This window comes from Tamandua tetradactyla, chromosome 10 (genome assembly GCF_023851605.1).
Source record: "Tamandua tetradactyla isolate mTamTet1 chromosome 10, mTamTet1.pri, whole genome shotgun sequence".
NCBI lineage: Eukaryota > Metazoa > Chordata > Mammalia > Pilosa > Myrmecophagidae > Tamandua > Tamandua tetradactyla.
In genome coordinates, this window is record NC_135336.1 from 102221777 (window position 1) to 102242099 (window position 20323).

The following is a 20323-nucleotide window of genomic DNA, read 5'->3' on the forward strand; positions in this document are numbered from 1 at the left end:
AAAAAGAAACTAACACAACATTTAGAAATCATTCCATTCTACATATGCAATCCAGTAATTCTTAACATCATCACATAGATGCATGATCGTCATTTCTTAGTACATTTGCATCGATTTAGGAAAAGAACTAGCAAAACAACAGAAAAAGATATAGAATGTCAATATAGAGAAAAAAATAAAAATAATAATAATAATAAAAAAAGAAAAGGAAAAAGAAAAAAAACAAAAGACAAACAAACAAACAAACAAAAAACTGTAGCTCAGATGCAGCTTCATTCAGTGTTTTAACATAATTACATTACAATTAGGTATTATTGTGCTGTCCATTTTTGAGTTTTTGTATCTAGTCCTGTTGCACAGTCTGTATCTCTTCAGCTCCAATTACCCATTATGTTACCCTGTTTCTAACTCCTGCTGGTCTCTGTTACCAATGACGTATTCCAAGTTTATTCTCGAATGTCGGTTCACATCAGTGGGACCATACAGTATTTGTCCTTTAGTTTTTGGCTAGTCTCACTCAGCATAATGTTTTCTAGGTCCATCCATGTTATTACATGCTTCATAAGTTTATTCTGTCTTAAAGCTGCATAATATTCCATCGTATGTATATACCACAGTTTGTTTAGCCACTCGTCTGTTGATGGACATTTTGGCTGTTTCCATCTCTTTGCAATTGTAAATAACGCTGCTATAAACATTGGTGTGCAAATGTCCGTTTGTGTCTTTGCCCTGAAGTCCTTTGAGTAGATACCCAGCAATGGTATTGCTGGGTCGTATGGCAATTCTATATTCAGCTTTTTGAGGAACTGCCAAACTGCCTTCCACAGTGGTTGCACCATTTGACATTCCCACCAACAGTGAATACATGTGCCTCTTTCTCCGCATCCTCTCCAGCACTTGTCATTTTCTGTTTTGTTGATAATGGCCATTCTGGTGGGTGTGAGATGATATCTCATTGTGGTTTTGATTTGCATTTCTCTAATGGCCAGGGACATTGAGCATCTCTTCATGTGCCTTTTGGCCATTTGTATTTCCTCTTCTGAGAGGTGTCTGTTCAAGTCTTTTTCCCATTTTGTAATTGGGTTGGCTGTCTTTTTGTTGTTGAGTTGAACAATCTCTTTATAGATTCTGGATACTAGACCTTTATCTGATATGTCATTTCCAAATATTGTCTCCCATTGTGATAGGCTGTCTTTCTACTTTCTTGATGAAGTTCTTTGATGCACAAAAGTGTTTAATTTTGAGGAGCTCCCATTTATTTATTTCCTTCTTCAGTGCTCTTGCTTTAGGTTTAAGGTCCATAAAACAGCCTCCAATTGTAACTTTCATAAGATATCTCCCTACATTTTCCTCTAACTGTTTTATGGTCTTAGACCTAATGTTTAGATCTTTGATCCATTTTGAGTTAACTTTTGTATAGAGTGTGAGATACGGGTCCTCTTTCATTCTTTTGCATATGGATATCCAGTTCTCTAGGCACCATTTATCGAAGAGACTGTTCTGTCCCAGGTGAGTTGGCTTGACTGCCTTATCAAAGATCAAATGTCCATAGATGAGAGGGTCTATATCTGAGCACTCTATTCAATTCCATTGGTCGATATATCTATCTTTATGCCAATACCATGCTGTTTTGACCACTGTGGCTTCATAATATGCCTTAAAGTCCGGCAGCTTGAGACCTCCAGCTTTGTTTTTTTTCCTCAAGATACTTTTAGCAATTCAGGGCACCCTACCCTTCCAGATAAATTTGCTTATTGGTTTTTCTATTTCTGAAAAATAAGTTGTTGGGATTTTGATTGGTATTGCATTGAATCTGTAAATCAATTTAGGTAGGATTGACATCTTAACTATATTTAGTCTTCCAATCCATGAACACGGTATGCCCTTCCATCTATTTAGGTCTTCTGTGATTTAACAGTTTTTTGTAGTTTTCTTTGTATAGATTTTTTGTCTCTTTAGTTAAATTTATTCCTAGCTATTTTATTCTTTTAGTTGCAATTGTAAATGGGATTCGTTTCTTGATTTCCCCCTCAGCTTGTTCATTACTAGTGTATAGAAATGCTACAGATTTTTTAATGTTGATCTTGTAACCTGCTACTTTGCTGTACTCATTTATTAGCTCTAGTAGTTTTGTTGTGGATTTTTCTGGGTTTTCGACGTATAATATCATATCATCTGCAAACAGTGATAGTTTTACTTCTTCCTTTCCAATTTTGATGCCTTGTATTTATTTTTCTTCTCTAATTGCTCTGGCTAGAACCTCCAACACGATGTTGAATAATAATGGTGATAGTGGACATCCTTGTCTTGTTCCTGATCTTAGGAGGAAAGTTTTCAATTTTTCCCCATTGAGGATTATATTAGCTGTGGGTTTTCGTATATTCCCTCTATCATTTTAAGAAAGTTCCCTTGTATTCCTATCTTTTGAAGTGTTTTCAACAGGAAAGGATGTTGAATCTTGTCAAATGCCGTCTCTGCATCAATTGAGATGATCATGTGATTTTTCTGCTTTAATTTGTTGATATGGTGTATTACATTAATTGATTTTCTTATGTTGAACCATTCTTGCATACCTGGGATGAATCCTACTTGGTCATGATGTATAATTCTTTTAATGTGTTGTTGGATTCGATTTGCTAGAATTTTGTGAGGATTTTTGCATCTGTATTCATTAGAGAGATTGGTCTGTAGTTTTCTTTTTTTGTAATATCTTTGCCTGGTTTTGTTATGAGGGTGATGTTGGCTTCATAGAATGAATTAGGTAGCTTTCCCTGCATTTCGATTTTTTTGAAGAGTTTGAGCAGAGTTGGTACTAATTCTTTCTAGAATGTTTGGTAGAATTCACATGTGAAGCCATCTGGTCCTGGACTTTTCTTTTTGGGAAGCTTTTGAATGACTGATTCGATTTCTTTGCTTGTGATTGGTTTGTTGAGGTCATCTATTTCTTCTTGAGTCAAAGTTGATTGTTCATGTCTTTCCAGGAACCCATCCATTTCATCTAAATTGTTGTATTTATTAGCGTAAAGTTGTTCATAGTATTCTGTTATTACCTCCTTTATTTCTGTGAGATCAGTGGTTATGTCTCCTCTTCCATTTTTGATCTTATTTATTTGCATCCTCTCTCTTCTTTTTGTCAATCTTGCTAAGGGCCCGTCAATCTTATTGATTTTCTCATAGAACCAACTTCTGGTCTTATTGATTTTCTCTATTGTTTTCATGTTTTCAATTTCATTTATTTCTGCTCTAATCTTTGTTATTTCTTTCCTTTTGCTTGCTTTGGGGTTAGTTTGCTGTTCTTTCTCCAGTTCTTCCAAGTGGACAGTTAATTCCTGCATTTTTGCCTTTTCTTCTTTTCTGATATAGGCATTTAGGGCAATAAATTTCCCTCTTAACACTGCCTTTGCTGCATCCTGTGGCACAATTTTATTCTTGGCCTGATGGCTTAGTCTTTTTCATTCCCTCCCTCGCCATTTTGGCACGTCCGGTTCTTCTAGACGTCTGAATTACAAGCCTCACCCGGCGACTAGTGACGCAGCCTTGTCTCTCTACCCCTGTTGGCCTCCTCCTTATCCCTCCACCCGCCCAACATCCGCAGCTACAGGCACACTCAAAAACAACATCTCCCTGGTGCCTACAGACGTCACAGTCACCCCATCTGTCCTCCCTGTGTGATTGGCTACCCTCCCCTGGAGTCCACGCCCTAACTCCACCTCTCCTCAACTGTATATATTCCGGGGCTCACCGAGCCTCGAGGTCTTTAGCTAGTAGTGGCCCTGGCATAAGCTTCCACCAACAATAAAGCTACCTTGCTTCATGCCTTAATTGGTTTGGCCTCCAATCCTTCAGACCCGCAGTGGTCCCCTGCGCGCGCGCCTCCGACCCAGACCCTCGAGCTTGAGCCCCCTCTGCGCCTGGCGGTTCTACTCCCTAGACCCCCTCGGCAGGAGGAGTGGACCCTCGCTAGCCTAGCGGAACCGGACTCGGCAGAGTCCCACCTCTCCCCGCAGTGTCCCATAGGTTTTGATATGTTGTGTTTTCGTTTTCATTCACCTCGAGATATTTACTAATTTCTCTTGCAATTTCTTCCTTGACCCACTCGTTGTTTAAGAGTGTGTTGTTGAGCCTCCACGTATTTGTGAATTTTCTGGCACTCCTCCTATTATTGATTTCCAACTTCATTCCTTTATGATCTGAGAAAGTGTTGTGTATGATTTCAATCTTTTTAAATTTGTTAAGACTTGCTTTGTGACCCAGCATATGGTCTATCTTTGAGAATGATCCATGAGCACTTGAGAAAAAGGTGTATCCTGCTGTTGTGGGATGTAATGTCCTATAAATGTCTGTTAAGTCTAGCTCATTTATTGTAATATTCAGATTCTCTATTTCTTTATTGATCCTCTGTCTAGATGTTCTGTCCATTGATGAGAGTGGTGAATTGAAGTCTCCAACTATTATGGTATATGTGTTTATTTCCCTTTTCAGTGTTTGCAGTGTATTCCTCACGTATTTTGGGGCATTCTGGTTCGGTGCATAAATATTTATGATTGTTATGTCTTCTTGTTTAATTGTTCCTTTCATTAGTAGATAGTGTCCTTCTTTGTCTCTTTTAACTGTTTTACATTTGAAGTCTAATTTGTTGGATATTAGTATAGCTACTCCTGCTCTTTTCTGGTTGTTATTTGCATGAAATATCTTTTCCCAACCTTTCACTTTCAACCTATGTTTATCTTTGGGTCTAAGATGTGTTTCCTGTAGACAGCATATAGAAGGATCCTGTTTTTTAATCCATTCTGCCATTCAATGCCTTTTGATTGGGGAATTCAGCCCATTAACATTCAGTGTTATTACTGTTTGGATAATATTTTCCTCTACCATTTTGCCTTTTGTATTATATATATCATATCTGATTTTCCTTCTTTCTACACTCTTCTCCATACCTCTCTCTTCTGTCTTTTCGTATCTGACTCTAGTGCTCCCTTTAGTATTTCTTGCAGAGCTGGTCTCTTGGTCACAAATTCTCTCAGTGACTTTTTGTCTGAAAATGTTTTAATTTCTCCCTCATTTTTGAAGGACAATTTTGCTGGATATGGAAGTCTTGGTTGGCAGTTTTTCTCTTTTAGTAATTTAAATATATCATCCCACTGTCTTCTAGCTTCCATGGTTTCTGCTGAGAAATCTACACATAGTCTTATTGGGTTTCCCTTGTATGTGATGGATTGTTTTTCTCTTGCTGCTTTCAAGATCCTCTCTTTCTCTTTGACCTCTGACATTCTAACTAGTAAGTGTCTTGGAGAATGCCTATGTGGGTCTATTCTCTTTGGGGTGCGCTGTACTTCTTGGATCTGTAATTTTAGGTCTTTCATAAGAGTTGGGAAATTTTCAGTGATAATTTCTTCCATTAGTTTTTCTCCTCCTTTTCCCTTCTCTTCTCCTTCTGGGACACCCACAACACATATATTCGTGCGCTTCATATTATCATTCAATTCCCTGAGCCCCTGCTCAAATTTTTCCATTCTTTTCCCTATAGTTTCTGTTTCTTTTTGGAATTCAGATGTTCCATCCTCCAATTCACTAATTCTAGCTTCTGTCTCTTTAAATCTACCATTGTAGGTATCCATTGTTTTTTCCATCTTTTCTACTTTGTCCTTCACTCCCATAAGTTCCGTGATTTGTTTCTTCAGTTTTTCTATTTCTTCTTTTTGTTCAGCCCATGTCTTCTTCATGTCCTCCCTCAATTTATTGATTTGGTTTTTGAAGAGGTTTTCCATTTCTGTTCGTATATTCAGAATTAGTTGTCTCAGCTCCTGTATCTCATTTGAACTATTGGGTTGTTCCTTTGACTGGGCCATATCTTCAATTTTCCAAGCGTGATCCGTTATCTTCTGCTGGCGTCTGGGCATTTAATCAGATTTCCCTGGGTTTGGCACCCAGCAGGTTGAAAGATTTTTCTGTGAAATCTCTGGGCTCTGTTTTTCTTATCCTGCCCAGTTGGTGGCGCTCGTGGCGCTCGTCTATCTGGGGATCCCACCAGTAAAAGATGCTGTGGCTCCTTTAACTTTGGAAAATTCTTGCTCTGGGGATGGGTCGCCAACTGAAGCGGCTTGGGGGAGTGCCAATCCGAATCTCCCAGCCAGCCCAGGAATCCACGTGTGGGGAGGGTCACCGGCCTCCGCGGCTTGTGGGATCTCCGATCCAGTTCTCCCAGCTGGTCCGGGAGACCGCGCATGGGGAGAGTGGGCACCAGCCGCTGCGGCTTGAGGGGGTCGCCTGTCCAATTCTCCCAGCCGGCCTGGGAAGGAGGGAGGGTGGGACTCCGGCCGCCTGCCGCCCCGGCCCGGGGAAGCACGCGCCCCTCGGTGATCTCACCGCAGCGGGTTCTTCCAGCCAGTCAGCCGTTCCAGAATGGGGTACGCTGTCTTCTTGGTCTCTGTCGTGGTTCCGGGAGCTGTTCTGTACCGTTTCTACTTCCCTAGTAGCTGTTCTGGAGGAGGAACTAAGACCCGTGCGTCTTACTAAGCCGCCATCTTCTCCGGAAGTCCATCCACTTACTTTAGATAAATATTCATTAGGGCATATAAGACTGGTCTTGATGAGAAAGCTGTCATAGCGTGGAGAGAAACTGTTAACTGTTAATAAACTGATCTCCTGGCCCAGGCCAAACCCACCTTGCAGCATGCCTGCATATAAAAAGACCTGAAAACCCTGAGCAAGGGGAAACCTATTTTCTAATGTGGAAGAAAATCAACCAGAGCTGCCATTAGCAGGAGCATGCGAAAATGGCTGCAAGAAAAGCCTTGGGAGGAAAGTTAAGGTGCTGAAGGAGGAGGTGATTTTTATAGGGCTTTAACAGGAAAGGTCAGCTGAAATTCAGCTAGTGTCAGGAATAATGAGTCAAAAAACAAATTGTTCTTGTGGACTAGCAGCCATTGTTTGGTAACTTGGATTAACCAAGCTGGGTGGGGAGGAAGTTAGGGGCCAAGGTCATAAGCAAGATAGGTGGGGAGGAGCAGCAGCTGGGGACATGCCAGGGCTACAGAGGATCATTTTCAGTCTTTCAGCGTCTCTCGCACCAAACTCTTAATTATTAATAATCCAGTACAAAGTTTATTAATCAAAACAAGAATCTCTGCCTCTGCTTCTGCCCACTGCTACAGAATGTATCTGGAGGATAAATTTTTTGTTTTATATTTGTGTAAATTTTACCAACTTTTTGTGTTGTTTGCAGCTGTGCTGCTTAATAAAAAAAAGTGATTAAACTTAAAGGTGGAAAAGGTAAATAGTCTTTCAATTTATCTGTACCTGTTCCCTTTTTTGTTGCTAGAATTAGATTATATGAAAAGTTGTAATATGTAGGAAGTAAAATGACTAGTTAAATATTCTGGTACTGATGTATCTAAGAAGATCATTTAGGCTAAGATTCGTTGGGGAGATTACGATCTGCCTGATCCATTTCATCAGAAGAAGAAATGGCAACAGAATTAAGTAGAAGCAGAAAATAATTTTTTAAAAAACAACTCTTTGTAGAGAGTGATAGTACATTCCTGTTGGAAAGAATCTGATGCCAGCTAATTTCTCTTTTGCTTTCTTGATAAAATAGGAGAACTGAGAGTATTAAATGAAAAAAGAATCCTTTTAAAGACTCCAAGAGATGGATTCATTTGTTTCAATCTGCTGTTGAGGTAGGCTGATATGAAAGAGATTCTAGTAGTGTTACTGTGCCTTTCCCCGTAGCATTGCAGAGAATTGCAGAACCATCTGCTTTTTAACTAAAGGTAATTTTTTTGATGATAGATATTTGGGATCCTTCTGGAATTCCCTCTATTTTAAATCTTTCCCATTCCCTCTATTTTAAATCTTTACTGTAGACTACTAAGAGGGCTTATCCAAATATCAAAGTTTGTATATTGGAATCTACTCTTCCTAAAATTTCAAGGTTAAGGGCTGTATGAAGAGCCATTTCTCCTTGAGCTAGACTCGTTGTTTGGGAAGAACTTTCATCTGAAACTTTAGGATTCTTAGGAAATGTGTATTTTATCTGTTTGCTGTCACCTCTCCCAGAGGACAGCCTTAGATCACCGTGATGAGCTCCTCTAGGCTTGCAGACCTATTGAAACATGAATGGGACAGTTTCTGTGAAACAAAGAGGAAAGACATTGGCAGGTAGCCCTGTTTGTCACACGGATTATTCAGTTCAATCAACAGTTTAATACTGTTGTCTATTCCTAATACCAAGAAAATAATTTAAAAACAATCTTTTGGATTTTTTCCACTGTGTATTAAGTAAGGACTTTAAAAAAAAAGTTAATTTAGTTAGATGGAACCTTAAATCAAGCTGTAACAGTTGTTTTGGGCGAGTAATCCACTGAACTGGAACAGGAATTCCTGATCTACAAATCAATTTTGTTAAAATTAATTTAGATTGTACTTAATTAGAATCAAATGCATCCTAAATTAAAATTGGTTGACTCTTTGTAGGTCCTTAATTAAATTTTTTCAGTCATAGTCATTGGTTATAAAGACTTTCACCTATGTGATATCATATGCCCCTGATTAGAAATTAGGATTACACAATCAAATTTTATTTTCATTTTTAGCTTTTAAACTTAATTCTTTGAAGTCTATTTTACTAAACTAAACAAAAAAGAAAATGTCCCATTTGGTAGATTTTCTTCAAAACAAATTCCAGTCCTTGAATAATTTTCCCATGCCAATAAATATGTTTTTCTGAACTTCTTCTTCTGTCATGATGTAGTATTAATCAGGGAAATTATAGACATGTTTTAATAGTTTGAATAAATCATAGAAAGGAACGCAAATTTCCTGACTTAAAAAGTAAAGAACCTTATAATAAGTTGATCAAGTATACCTCACTGGAACCAAGTGATTAATTTTAATTTTAGAACAAATATTAGCTCTAGGCATGCTAGTCAATTATTTAGTGATATTCTCCTCTATGGGTTTATTCTGAAAAACATATAATTTCATCAGTAGTAACATGAAAGTGTCTGCATGTCCACAAATATATATGAATTCCACATTTTACATTCTATACCAGGTGTCCAACCTTACCAAATACTATAATCTTCTTCAGTTCTAATTGAAGCAAAATAACCCAACAAATAATCAGCCTTAAGGAATAAAAATGTAATTCACCAATTCATAAATGATTGTCATTGCTGTAAGGAACTATAGACTCTATTTCATATCACCTGTGGATATTATCTCAACAAAGTTTGTTCTCAGGGGTCTTATATTTTATATAGAAATAATATAAACACTAAACTGAAAATTTTTCAGAAAATACTTAAAAATAATGTGCTGTTTCACCTTCCTAATTATCCATTTAAAGTTTAAAGGAAATATAATAAAGCATAAGTTCATTTTAATAAAACTTACAAATTTTTAAATACTTATCTTCTGTTAGGTTGTCTACCATGTCCTTGACTGATACGACAAAACCAACTATAGAGGAGCATTTCCCTGTGGCGGTACTGGAAAATACTCAGAAGTCTGAAGAATGCCAAAGAAGCCCGGACGACAGTGAAGATCCCAGGAACAGTAACACTTCTGATAAGAGTGTTGATTATAGCAGATCTCAGTGTTCCTACAGAAGTTTAAGTTCTCCCTATGATTATTCAGAGGACTTTCTCTCTGAATGTTCAGAAACAGTTGTTAATACAAATTATTTAGAGCAACCTGTGATAAAAGAAAAGAAAGAGAAGAAAAAATACAATGTTTCCAAAATCGCCCAACCTAAAGGTGAGGCAAAATTCTCCCAAGACAGAGGCTGAATTTCTGGTTATAATTATTATTAATTAAATTAGTATATAATTATTATTAATGCATTGGTGTTTGAAATGTTCCCTATTTGGTTTTATTGTTTTTCCATATTCCATGTATCATAGGTCAACTTTTATAGAAAGAATTAGGTAACAGAGAAATTAAGAATAATTATAAAACAACAGAGAGTTGGGCTTGAAGTGTGAAGCCCAACCCTTTGTGCTTACTTACCCTACTAGTGCCTACTAGTGAGGCTAGTTCCATTTTTAGTTAGCAGGTGGCCTTGTTACAGAGCACTGCCATACTGGGATTTCACTGGGTTCTTGCCTTTCGTCTCAACTGAAGAACCAAGGTTTGAATGGCCAATGAAACGTAAACCCCTGTCTCAGCACCCCAAGAAGATGATCTCCAAGACTGGTGAGGCATATTGGTAGAGAAAATCTTTTGGAACAGAGATCGTTCAAAACGCTGTTAATAATATCATTTCCTTGTAGATTTTTAAAGTACCGTACCGGCATCATCAACACCTAACTATACAAATGGGAATTAGCCTTCGCCATCCTTGAGCTCCTCCCTCCTTGCCTCTTGCCCAGACTGTGGTTACTTACACCCATTTTAGGTGATCTTGGGCTTATAAACATTCCTTTGTATACCTAGCTGCTCTAGCAAGGAACTTTTTTAAACGCTGATCATCAGAACTGCCCTCAGTCAGCAAACACTTAAAAACCTACTATTTGCAAGGCCCATCTATCCATCACTGCCACATGTACCCAGTATCTTTCACCGCCAGACTGCTATTACCTGATGTATCCAGGACCATCTACACCACTTCTAGGAACATCTAGAAGTTTCAAGTCCCCTTCTTTCTGGCTATAGAGAAGGGCTTCTTAACCTGGACCCATGTCTGTGAACCCCATGAAATTCTATGCCTTTTTGTGTGCATCTGTATACATTTATTTCTGGACTTTTCTTGGGAGAAAATCCACAACTGTCATCAGATTCTCAAAAGGATAAAATCCCTTATGTAGAGAGGTAGGAGTCCTGCACCCATGCAATACCCAGAGCAGAAGATGAAAAGTCCAGTCCCTTATCTTCATGGCAGAACTCCATCTGAAGAAGTCAGTTAGTGGCATTTGGACAAGATTATCATAATGAAATAACATCCTAGTTAAGTTCTGTTATACCACAGCTGTACAATTCCTTATCCACACTGGAAATTTACAAAGCTCTGAAAACCCAACATTTTTCATATGTTTGCCACCAAAACTGATTCGGCAACAAAAACCTGATTTGAACTGACATGAGACTCATCTTCATTTATTTTACTTAGTCATGTATTTCACTACAAAATATATTCATACATATTTTTCAACTTTGAATAGTCGTATATTTCACTACAAAAAAAAATGTTTTTTTTTTAATTTAAGCATGCTGCCCAGTCTCTACTCGATGAAATACCCTATATGTAACCTAAAAATTAAAACCCTTAAAATTCAGAAACATTCTACAACAGGGATTATTGATAAGGGATCATGGATCTATATACTACATTTATAATGGCTTTTGAGAGGCAATTAGTATTTTATTTATAAAGCTATTTCTATGAGAAACTAATTGCATATTGAATTCTAAACAGCTTTTAATTAAATTTTTATAATTGATTCCTCATTTATTCCACAAATATTTATTGAATGCTTTATGCAAGATACCTGTTCATAAATTGGGAGCAGCCTAAATTAATCCAGTCACTTCACAACAGATGAGGGTCCTGTTTCCTTTATCTGAAAGGATAAAAAGCTTACTCTGACTTGGATATTCTTTTGTTTTTTAATACTCTGAAAATATTTTAAATAAACCTCAGATGCCTCTTTCACTCAAATTTTATATGTCCATGAGGATCCTTATATGATGAAATTAAAACACACATTGTAGCATCAAGCTTTGCTAAGAATGATAAAGTATTTCCTTAGTTGATCCTTTATCCTTTTGCTCTCATATAGCTTATGTATGGTATGTGTTTGCCTGAGAATTTTAAGCAGCAAGTCATTTGCTCCACTCTGGGGTAAAATAAAAAAGATACATTAAAAGTGGATCTCTAGTCCTCAAAGTCTGGGAACATTGTATTAGGAACCTCCAAAATTGACATAAAATTTACTAAGAATAGTAACCTCAGAGGTTATTTTCAACTCCAGTTTTAGCAAACAGGTGAAAGCAAATGTTATGGTGAAAAAATATTTCATAGAGGAAAAACTATGAGAATGCTTAGTCTTCAGTTTGATAGCATTTTTTGCTATGATCAAATATTGGAGGTTTACTTAAATCAGTTTAAATAGCAAACAGTCTGTTTCTACAGCTGATTTTCAAAAATTGGTTATTTCCTCTTTTTGTAGAAAATGTAATTTCAGAACTTTTAGTTATGTATTCTGTTAATTAAGAAAATTGCCCTCTTGATGTGTTTGCTTTGTCAACATAATGCCAAAACTATCAATTGGTACATGTGATAGTCATTCAAAACATGTGTATACCAAAAACAGTTATTTTACTGCATTCACTTCCTTGGGACACCTTTTACTCTTTGAATGTCCCTGTTGTCTTTAGTCAGGTGTAGGTGGAAGACCTAAGGTAGTATTGAAGAGAAACCCTTTTCAACGGAAAACCACGAGACTCCAGAGAACAGAAAGGGAAAGACCCTGGTCCTTGGAGGAAGTGGGTCCAGCTCTTTGAAAGTGAAATGCAGTATAGACCAAGAAGAGAGAGAAAAGAACCTGGCTGAGGACAGAGCCAGCACGAGGAAGTGAAAATGTGGCTCAGGACAAGGATCAGAGCCAGATCAAGGGCATGGAGGGAAAGGACCAGGAGGGAGCCAGGTTGAGACTAGGGAGCACAAGGGGAAGAAAACAGCATGAGAAGGGAAGTGGAACAGAAGGACCACAGAGGTGCAAGAGGAAGGGGATAGGGGTGCAGGGCCAGCCTGGGAAAATGGGCCAGAAGGAATGAAGACGAGCTGGGGCAGGATGAATTTGCTGCTGAAGTGGTGAGTGTGGGCATATTCTTAGGACTGTTCAGGAGGGCAGGTTTCATTACATGTAATATGAAATGTCTTCTGGGGTAACTGTGATTTTAAATGAATAAATTTGTGATGAATTAAGCCAAGTTAATTTGAGTGAATGTTATGGCTTAGTAGTTTAAAAATTATAAAGTACCCTAAGAAGTTTTTAATTGGTCAGCTAAATCTGCCATAGTTTATGAAATAGGATAGAAATGATAAATTGTATACCATCCTTATTATGTATGGTTTAGGATAATGTGATATAAAATCATTAATGATTAACCCTATTTCAACTCCCTTTACAGTTCTGTAGGCATGTATGAAATATGTAGTATGAATGTGAATGGTATATTTTTATTTCTGAATCAAATCTGGCTCAGTTCCTCCTACCCACCCACTCACTAGGGTAGACAAGAAGTTCAGTCAGGCATATTTGGGTTGGAAGGAATATGGGGACCTTACACAGACAAGAACACTGGTAAAGGTCCTCTGGTCTTGGTTCCTTTGTGTTCATCATGTGTGTGTTCCTGGTCCAGGTTCATGTGATGATTAAAAGGCTATCACTTCCTTGCAAAGCATCCTTGCCTGTTGTGCACATCCTAACTCCACAGGCCTAGGCCAGTGCCAAAGGCCATGACGTTTAGCCCCCAGGCACCCTCTCCTGCTGCCTCGGCCCTCCTGTCACTTGCTTGAGTGCAGCATGGCAGGGGGTAAGCCTCCACTGCTCATGGAACCACCACCCCTCATCCTGCTGACTTCAAGGAAATCCCTCTCTCCTCCAAGGTCAGGTCACCCAGAGTTGTAAGACATTATAAGTTGGCAGTCAGTTTGGTCATGCTGGACATGATCTAGAACATGGCAGCCCCTGCCCTCTTCTGTCCTAAACCAGCCTGACCCGCACTGCCTGAGGCTAGGGCTCCCCTAGACAGGTATTAGTGTGTGCGGCTTCAGCATACCCACACACACCGCTTCACAAGACATGTAGGTGTTCCCGAGGCTTCCCTGCACTGCTTTCCAGTTGTCATGCTACTCAAAAACCTGTTCTAAACTATTCAGATGTTCGACCATGCCCCTACTAAGGTGTTGTTCCCAGTGGGAAAATAAACACCTTTGAAGGCATATTCACAAAGATGGTCCATCAGTTATTGATGTGATGCTGATCATTGTGATGGTTATAAATTCTGTGGTCTGTCATGGTCCAGGCTCAAATGCTTTATCCCTAGAAAACATCCTCTGTTTGTATTGGTTAATTGTTTCTGGCACAGCAGAATTGTCTTCCCCACCACCTTTGAACCAAACCTGCAAACCCATGTCCCAGTATGTCCACACTTGTGCCAACGGGTTAAGTTTAGGGCTCTTTTGACACCGGCCACTAGGTGCCCTTCTCTCTCCAGGACCAGGAACAGATTTTTTAGATTTTAGAATCCAGTTTCAATCTTTCTTTCTCAGAATATACTATACTAGTATGTTCACATGTACACATACATGTGTTCAGATATATAGGTGACACATACTGTGCATGCAAATATATCATACAAGTGCACACATGAGGAGAGGGCAGTAGCCCATTCACAAGCGACATGTCTAAGCATCGATTTGCTGATCCTTAAAATAGGATAATAACAACGATGCCACACATAAATTTAACATACTCAGATTCAATTATGTAAGCTTGATGTACCAAGTGCAACATTGTTTAGATACCTTTTTTTCCCCAATAGGCCCAGATCACCTGCCAGCTATTTCACTTAGTGCTCAAAGTAACAGAGATAAAGGTAGCTGTGTTGGGTTTATTGAACGATAGAATATCTGAATACTATATATGCAGTTTAATGGATTTTTAAAGATCATTTTGGATAAATGATATTTTCATGTAGGGCTCTAGCATTACATTCTAATTGCAACACATTGTTGGAAGGATGACATCAGATAATGATATAAAACATTTAGTTCAATGCCCAACAAATGATAAGCACTTAGTAAATTTTAGCAATTAACACAGGTTTTAGAGTCAAAAAAATAGACCTGATTTTCAGTCCAATCTATGCCACTTCATAGCTGAGTTAACTTGGACAAACTTAAAATCTCCAGATATAAAATGGAAATACCACTGACCTTAATGAATTGCATTAAATGAGATACAAATATGTACAATACCTGGACTAAAACATGAGCATTCCTTAAATGCTAGTTCTTTCCCCTCTAGTTATGCTTTAGGCATGTATGTATGATTATGTGCTTGGGGGCAGGGTATGATATGTGCATATTAATCTGTAAATATATTACTAGTAATAAACTGGATTATCTGCTTACACAGGCAATAAGGAAAATGCAGCTGAAAAAAAACACAACTGGAATACATCATTCTTTAATTCTCAAATCAATATGATTACCCAAAGAAGAGATGCTATGGCTCATCGCATAATGTCAGCAAGGCTTCATAAGATCAAAGAACTAAAAAATGAATTAGCTGATATACGTCGAAAATTGGAAGCCACCATCATAGAAAACCAATTTTTGAAACAACTTCAATTTAGGCACTTGAAAGCTATAGGAAAATATGAGAATTCACAAAATAATCTCCCTCAAATAATGATTAAACATCAGAATGAAGTAAAAAATTTAAGGCAGTTACTTAGGAAATCCCAGGAAAAGGAAAGAGCTGTATCTAGGAAGCTTAGAGAGGCTGATGGTGAGTTGTTGAGAACTAAAGATGCCTTACAGGCACTGCAGAAACTTTCTGAAGACAAAAATCTTGCAGAGAGGGAAGAACTAACTCAAAGATTGTCTATGCTTATGACAAAAATGGAGGCAAATGACAAAAGAATACAGGTCTGTATTTCAGAGGCCTAGAAATTTTAAGTTTGCAAAATTGATAGAGAAAGCATGCACATTAGTTATATTTGCCCTCTCAGTAATGAACACTACAAACTGAATCATTCTGCTTGTGCACTAAATAAGGATTTTGTCTAAGGGTTTGGGGTGAGGAGGATGAGATGGTTGAAGGAGACACAGAATATCTCAGATCTGGAAATGTTCATCCTATTGTCTGGTGAGTTTGGTCAGTTTATCTGGAAATGATCATTCTCTAAGACAGCACAGGGACAAGTGTTGGAATTTTTCATATGCTAAAAAAGTTACATTGTGTTGAACAAAATCTTTCTTAGAAATCAATGCTTCCTCTACTTCAAACTTCATTAAAAGGCCACATCCCTAAAAATTTAGAGAGTGTATCTGTTCAGTCCTTTTCCTTTTTTTGTCCCTCACCAATTCAGTCCATCACTACCACATAATCATTTTTAATATTTTAGAAATAGGGATTTTTCCAGATGATATCCCAGGAAAGAGAGAGAGTAAAGGAATTAAAATACCTTAAGAGATGAATGGATTTTTTTTTCAATGGTACATGGTTCTCAAAAGATTGGGGAGTATATTAAAAGGGTTGATTTGAGCATTTGCCCATCTATTCTACATTAGTTTTTGGTCTCTGTGGACATAAACATAAATGGAATTTATTTACTCTTTAATTCTTAATACCTGATGGTTAGAAACTAATATTTTCTGTGATCTTGAAATAGTAAGAAATTATCAAGCTCATTTAATCCATCTTTTTATCTCAGTCATCTCTTCTTTAATAAAATCTCAATCATAAAGAGAATTTTCTCACACAGAATGGATATGTGAGCTACAGAAAATAATGAGCAACCTCGTTTTTTACTGTTGTAAATAGAATACCAAAGTTATATTATCTGGCCTTTTAGGTTATATTGAAACCATCTTAGCATATCTCATGCAAAAGTAAGTGTATTTTTATCTCACCTACATATTTTTACAAATAAATATTTAAGCAGTTCATGTTTTTCTATTTATAGACAAAATAAGAATAAATTAAGAAATAAATATTTTCTTGGCTGACAGAAAGGACTTGGTTATGGGAAATTGCTGTTTGGTTGTAGGGCATTTGGTGGAGGGAAAATGTTTCATGGCCAAAACACATAGGGTAGTTTTTTTTTTAGTGTTAATATTTTAGGGAGTAGGACATTTAGTGATGATTTCATCCTTTTAGTTTGCCATGTTTTCTACTTTTCTTTAATGAGAAAGTATTAATGTTGAAATGGGGCAAAATCCACTCCATGTAAAAAAATCTTCTGGCTTTTGTTGAAGTCCAGATCAAACAGGTTGTCATTCTGGTAAGAATGTGAATATGCAGCCGCAAATCCTGTGCATAGGTGGTTATTAAACTAAATTGGGCATTGCAGTGTTTTATAATTCATCTCTATGGATACAAAAGGGTGAGTATTTGTAACTTCTAGTCTGAGTTTCTGGAAATAACTGTGCGAAGATGGTCAGCATTGATGCAGAAATGTCACTTCACTGAGACGCTTGAGAGGTTTTTAAAGAGCACAACATACAAAGGTAAGGGATAGATATTTAATTTGACAGAACTGCTTAGGTTAGTTTTAAAGTATGACACTGGATTGTATTTATTGACTTTCAGGATTTGTTCAAAAGAATTGTATCAAACTCCAGAATATGTAAAAAAAAAATATCGGACTCAACATGATATTTGTTTTCTGGAGTTAAGATCCAGGACTTTTTGGCTTGTTGTTTTTGTTGTTGGACTTAGTGCTCGTATATACCCTCTATACAAGCCATTCACTAAAATTATATTGAAATTTTGTGCTTTTCTTAAATGTAGTTAATGTCATTTTAATTTAAGTTTTTATTACTACGTTGGTTCTAGAAGAGTTGAAATATACACTGTTTTCAGATCTTGGAAAAACAACTGAGGATGAACAGCAAAGCCTTCAGTCGGCAGTTGGCAGTTGAGAATCGAAAGACTTTAGCAGCTCAAGCAGCTACAAAGGCTCTGCAAATGGAAGTAAAACACCTTCAACAAAAACTTAAGGTATTTTTTAAAAACAAAACAAGAAAAATTGTGAAATTCTGTTTCCCAAAATATCAGACTATTTATGCTTATTTTATCTTCAAATTATTTAACTTCATGAAAATGTTTCTCAAATTAAGTTTCTTCCCTGTACTCACATGTACAGAGGATCTTGAAATTATTAGAATTAGTTAAACCGCATGGTGAATGTTAGTGTTAAGAAAAATTAAAGCTCTGCTCTATTCATTGACAAGACTTCTGGTTATCATTTTTATTTCACCATGTAAAATAAGGAGTTCACTGCTCTAAAATAAAAAGTTAAAAATATTTATTTTTTTAAACTTCTTACTATCTTTCTGCCTTCCAGATTTCTAAAACTTACAACAATTTGGAAAAACTAGATAAGATACTTAAAAAAAATCACTGTTTCAAGTCTCATCTAGAAAACCTTAAGCTTTATTCTTTAAGACAAATATCTTTAACTTTGAAGTAAAATCTAATTTTACATCTCAGGATCCTTGAGATCACTCAGAGACAGGGGAAAAATATTAGGGGTAAAAGGTTAAATAGTTAATTCCCCTTCATAAAGCAGAAGAGAGTACCAAACCTTTTTTATCTGGAATCAGGATTTTTAGAGAGAAAAACATGGCAGAAAATGGGCATAGCTATAGCAATCAGCTTAGAAATCTAAAGCACTTTCAAGAGCCAATGGTTAGGTAAACATACATACAAACAGAAGCATAATCAGGGAATTTTAAAAGAAATTTTGTGCTTCTACTTGAAGCTATATAGCATATGAACAGTACTTAGCCTTTAAAAAGCATTTTTTCTTTGGACAAGAGAAATGCCTAATGAAATGTTTAATGAAAAAAAATACAAAATTCTATACAGAATAAGGTGTTAATTTATTTTAGAAAAGAAAAGTAAATGTACCTCCACAGAATGAAGTTTATGCATCTGTAAAAACGGAATGATGAATTTTTAAATATTACTGTGCAGTAATCTCTAAGGTATATAGTACATAAAAAAAGCAAAATGGAGAAAAATGTGTAATATGCTGCTATTTAAGGAAAGGTGTGAACTACAAATGTATCCACATATTTGCTTATATTTTAAAAAGAGAAACAATAGTAAGATAGCATGGGTGGGGGGAGGAGACAATGGTGCAGGAGGGACAGTTATAGGACGTAAATTTCTTCTTTGAATAACTTCTTGGTGACTTTGACTTTGGAACCATGTAAATATTTTGCATAACTGTGAAACAGAGTTTAATCAAATATTTAAAAATTTAAAAACAATCCCTAAAAATCCAAAATAAGATGGAAAAACAATGGGTGCATCTGTGTATTACATTGGTGGCATAGTGTCACAGAGAGAAATCATTCCAGGTGATGTTAACACACAGTAATTTCACTGTTCAGTCTAAGTGAGAAATTGGGTAAGGACAAAAATAACTTCACAAAATATCTTGAACTGTTTGGTGGTAGTGTTGGTATTGTTATTATGAAGTTGTTTATATCCCATGGGATAAGGCAAGTGATGAAATATGCTGCTGCACTGGGAATTAGGATTTGGGTGATAGACAATACTAAGAGTAAGATTAATAAGGTTAAAAAAAAAAGGCTTTAGTTCTGATTTTAAATTGGAAGTAAAAGTATGAACTTGTATTCATCTTTAAAAATGCATATTTCCTGGTTGGGCAGTGGTAGCTCAGTGGAAGAGTTCTCACCTGCCATGCCAGAGAATGGCAGGTTTCCGGGTTTGTTTCCCGAAGCCTGCCCATGCCAAAAAGAAAACAAAAGATAAAAATACTTATTTCCTAATGGGACAAACTCAGCAGAAAGCAATATCCCCAATACCTAGATTGTGCTGTTCGAATTCCATATCCCAGTAAAATGAACCCCAGTGCCTTAAAAGAGCCCTTGGTCTGGGGCATTAAATATATAAGATGAACCTGTCAGTTGGAAGCAAGGAAACCAAGGAAGGATTATTAGGGAACTATCAAAAAAAACTCAGAACTTCTTCAAGAAAACACAAGTGTGGATAATGCATGTGCTATGAGGCCCTGCAGGCTGTGGGGGCCCTGGAATAGGAGTTCCAGGGCCCTTGAATGGGAGGCCACGGGGGCTTCTATGGGGCTTCAGCAGTGGGGGCCAGGGCCAAGGCCATGGAGCACATGAGGTTGAGGCCAAGGACAAGGAATGTCTCCCTATCACCAGGCTGAGTCTCCTGGTCAATTCCATGGAGGGAGATCTGTCTCTTCTCTCTGCCCATCAAGAAGTCCTCATCCAGGATGAGGTTTTGAAAAGTATTACTGTGCCAAAACAGACCCACGCTGGCCAGCTGACCAGGCTCAAGGCCTTTGTCATCATCAGGACCAAAGTGGCTATGATGGTCAGCGAGTATAGTGCTCTGAGGAGATAGCCACGATCTACAGGCCATCATCCCAAGGTCTCCATCATCCCTGTGCAGTTGGCTACTGGGCTACAAAAATGGCAAGCTCCACAACATCCCTTGTTGGGAGCTGGGGCTATTTTATTTGCTATTAGTGTAGTTACCCCAGCCCCCTTCTGGTTACTATTTTTTCCATTCTTTCACTTTTAACT

At 37.4% G+C, this 20323-nt stretch overlaps 1 protein-coding gene across 13 annotated transcripts in view; it reads left to right on the forward strand.

Moving 5' to 3' along the window:
• Positions 1-20323, forward strand: part of LCA5L (lebercilin LCA5 like) — an 88575-nt gene that overhangs the window by 20223 nt on the left and 48029 nt on the right. For 7 of the 13 annotated variants that reach the window (XM_077119044.1, XM_077119049.1, XM_077119053.1 and 4 more), the window contains exons 4-7: positions 9425-9759; positions 10051-10197; positions 15147-15661; positions 17601-17738. In XM_077119044.1, the coding sequence (XP_076975159.1) occupies positions 9425-9759; positions 10051-10197; positions 15147-15661; positions 17601-17738 (1135 nt within the window). The other 6 variants (XR_013158739.1, XR_013158741.1, XR_013158740.1 and 3 more) reach the window with 4 other exon arrangements.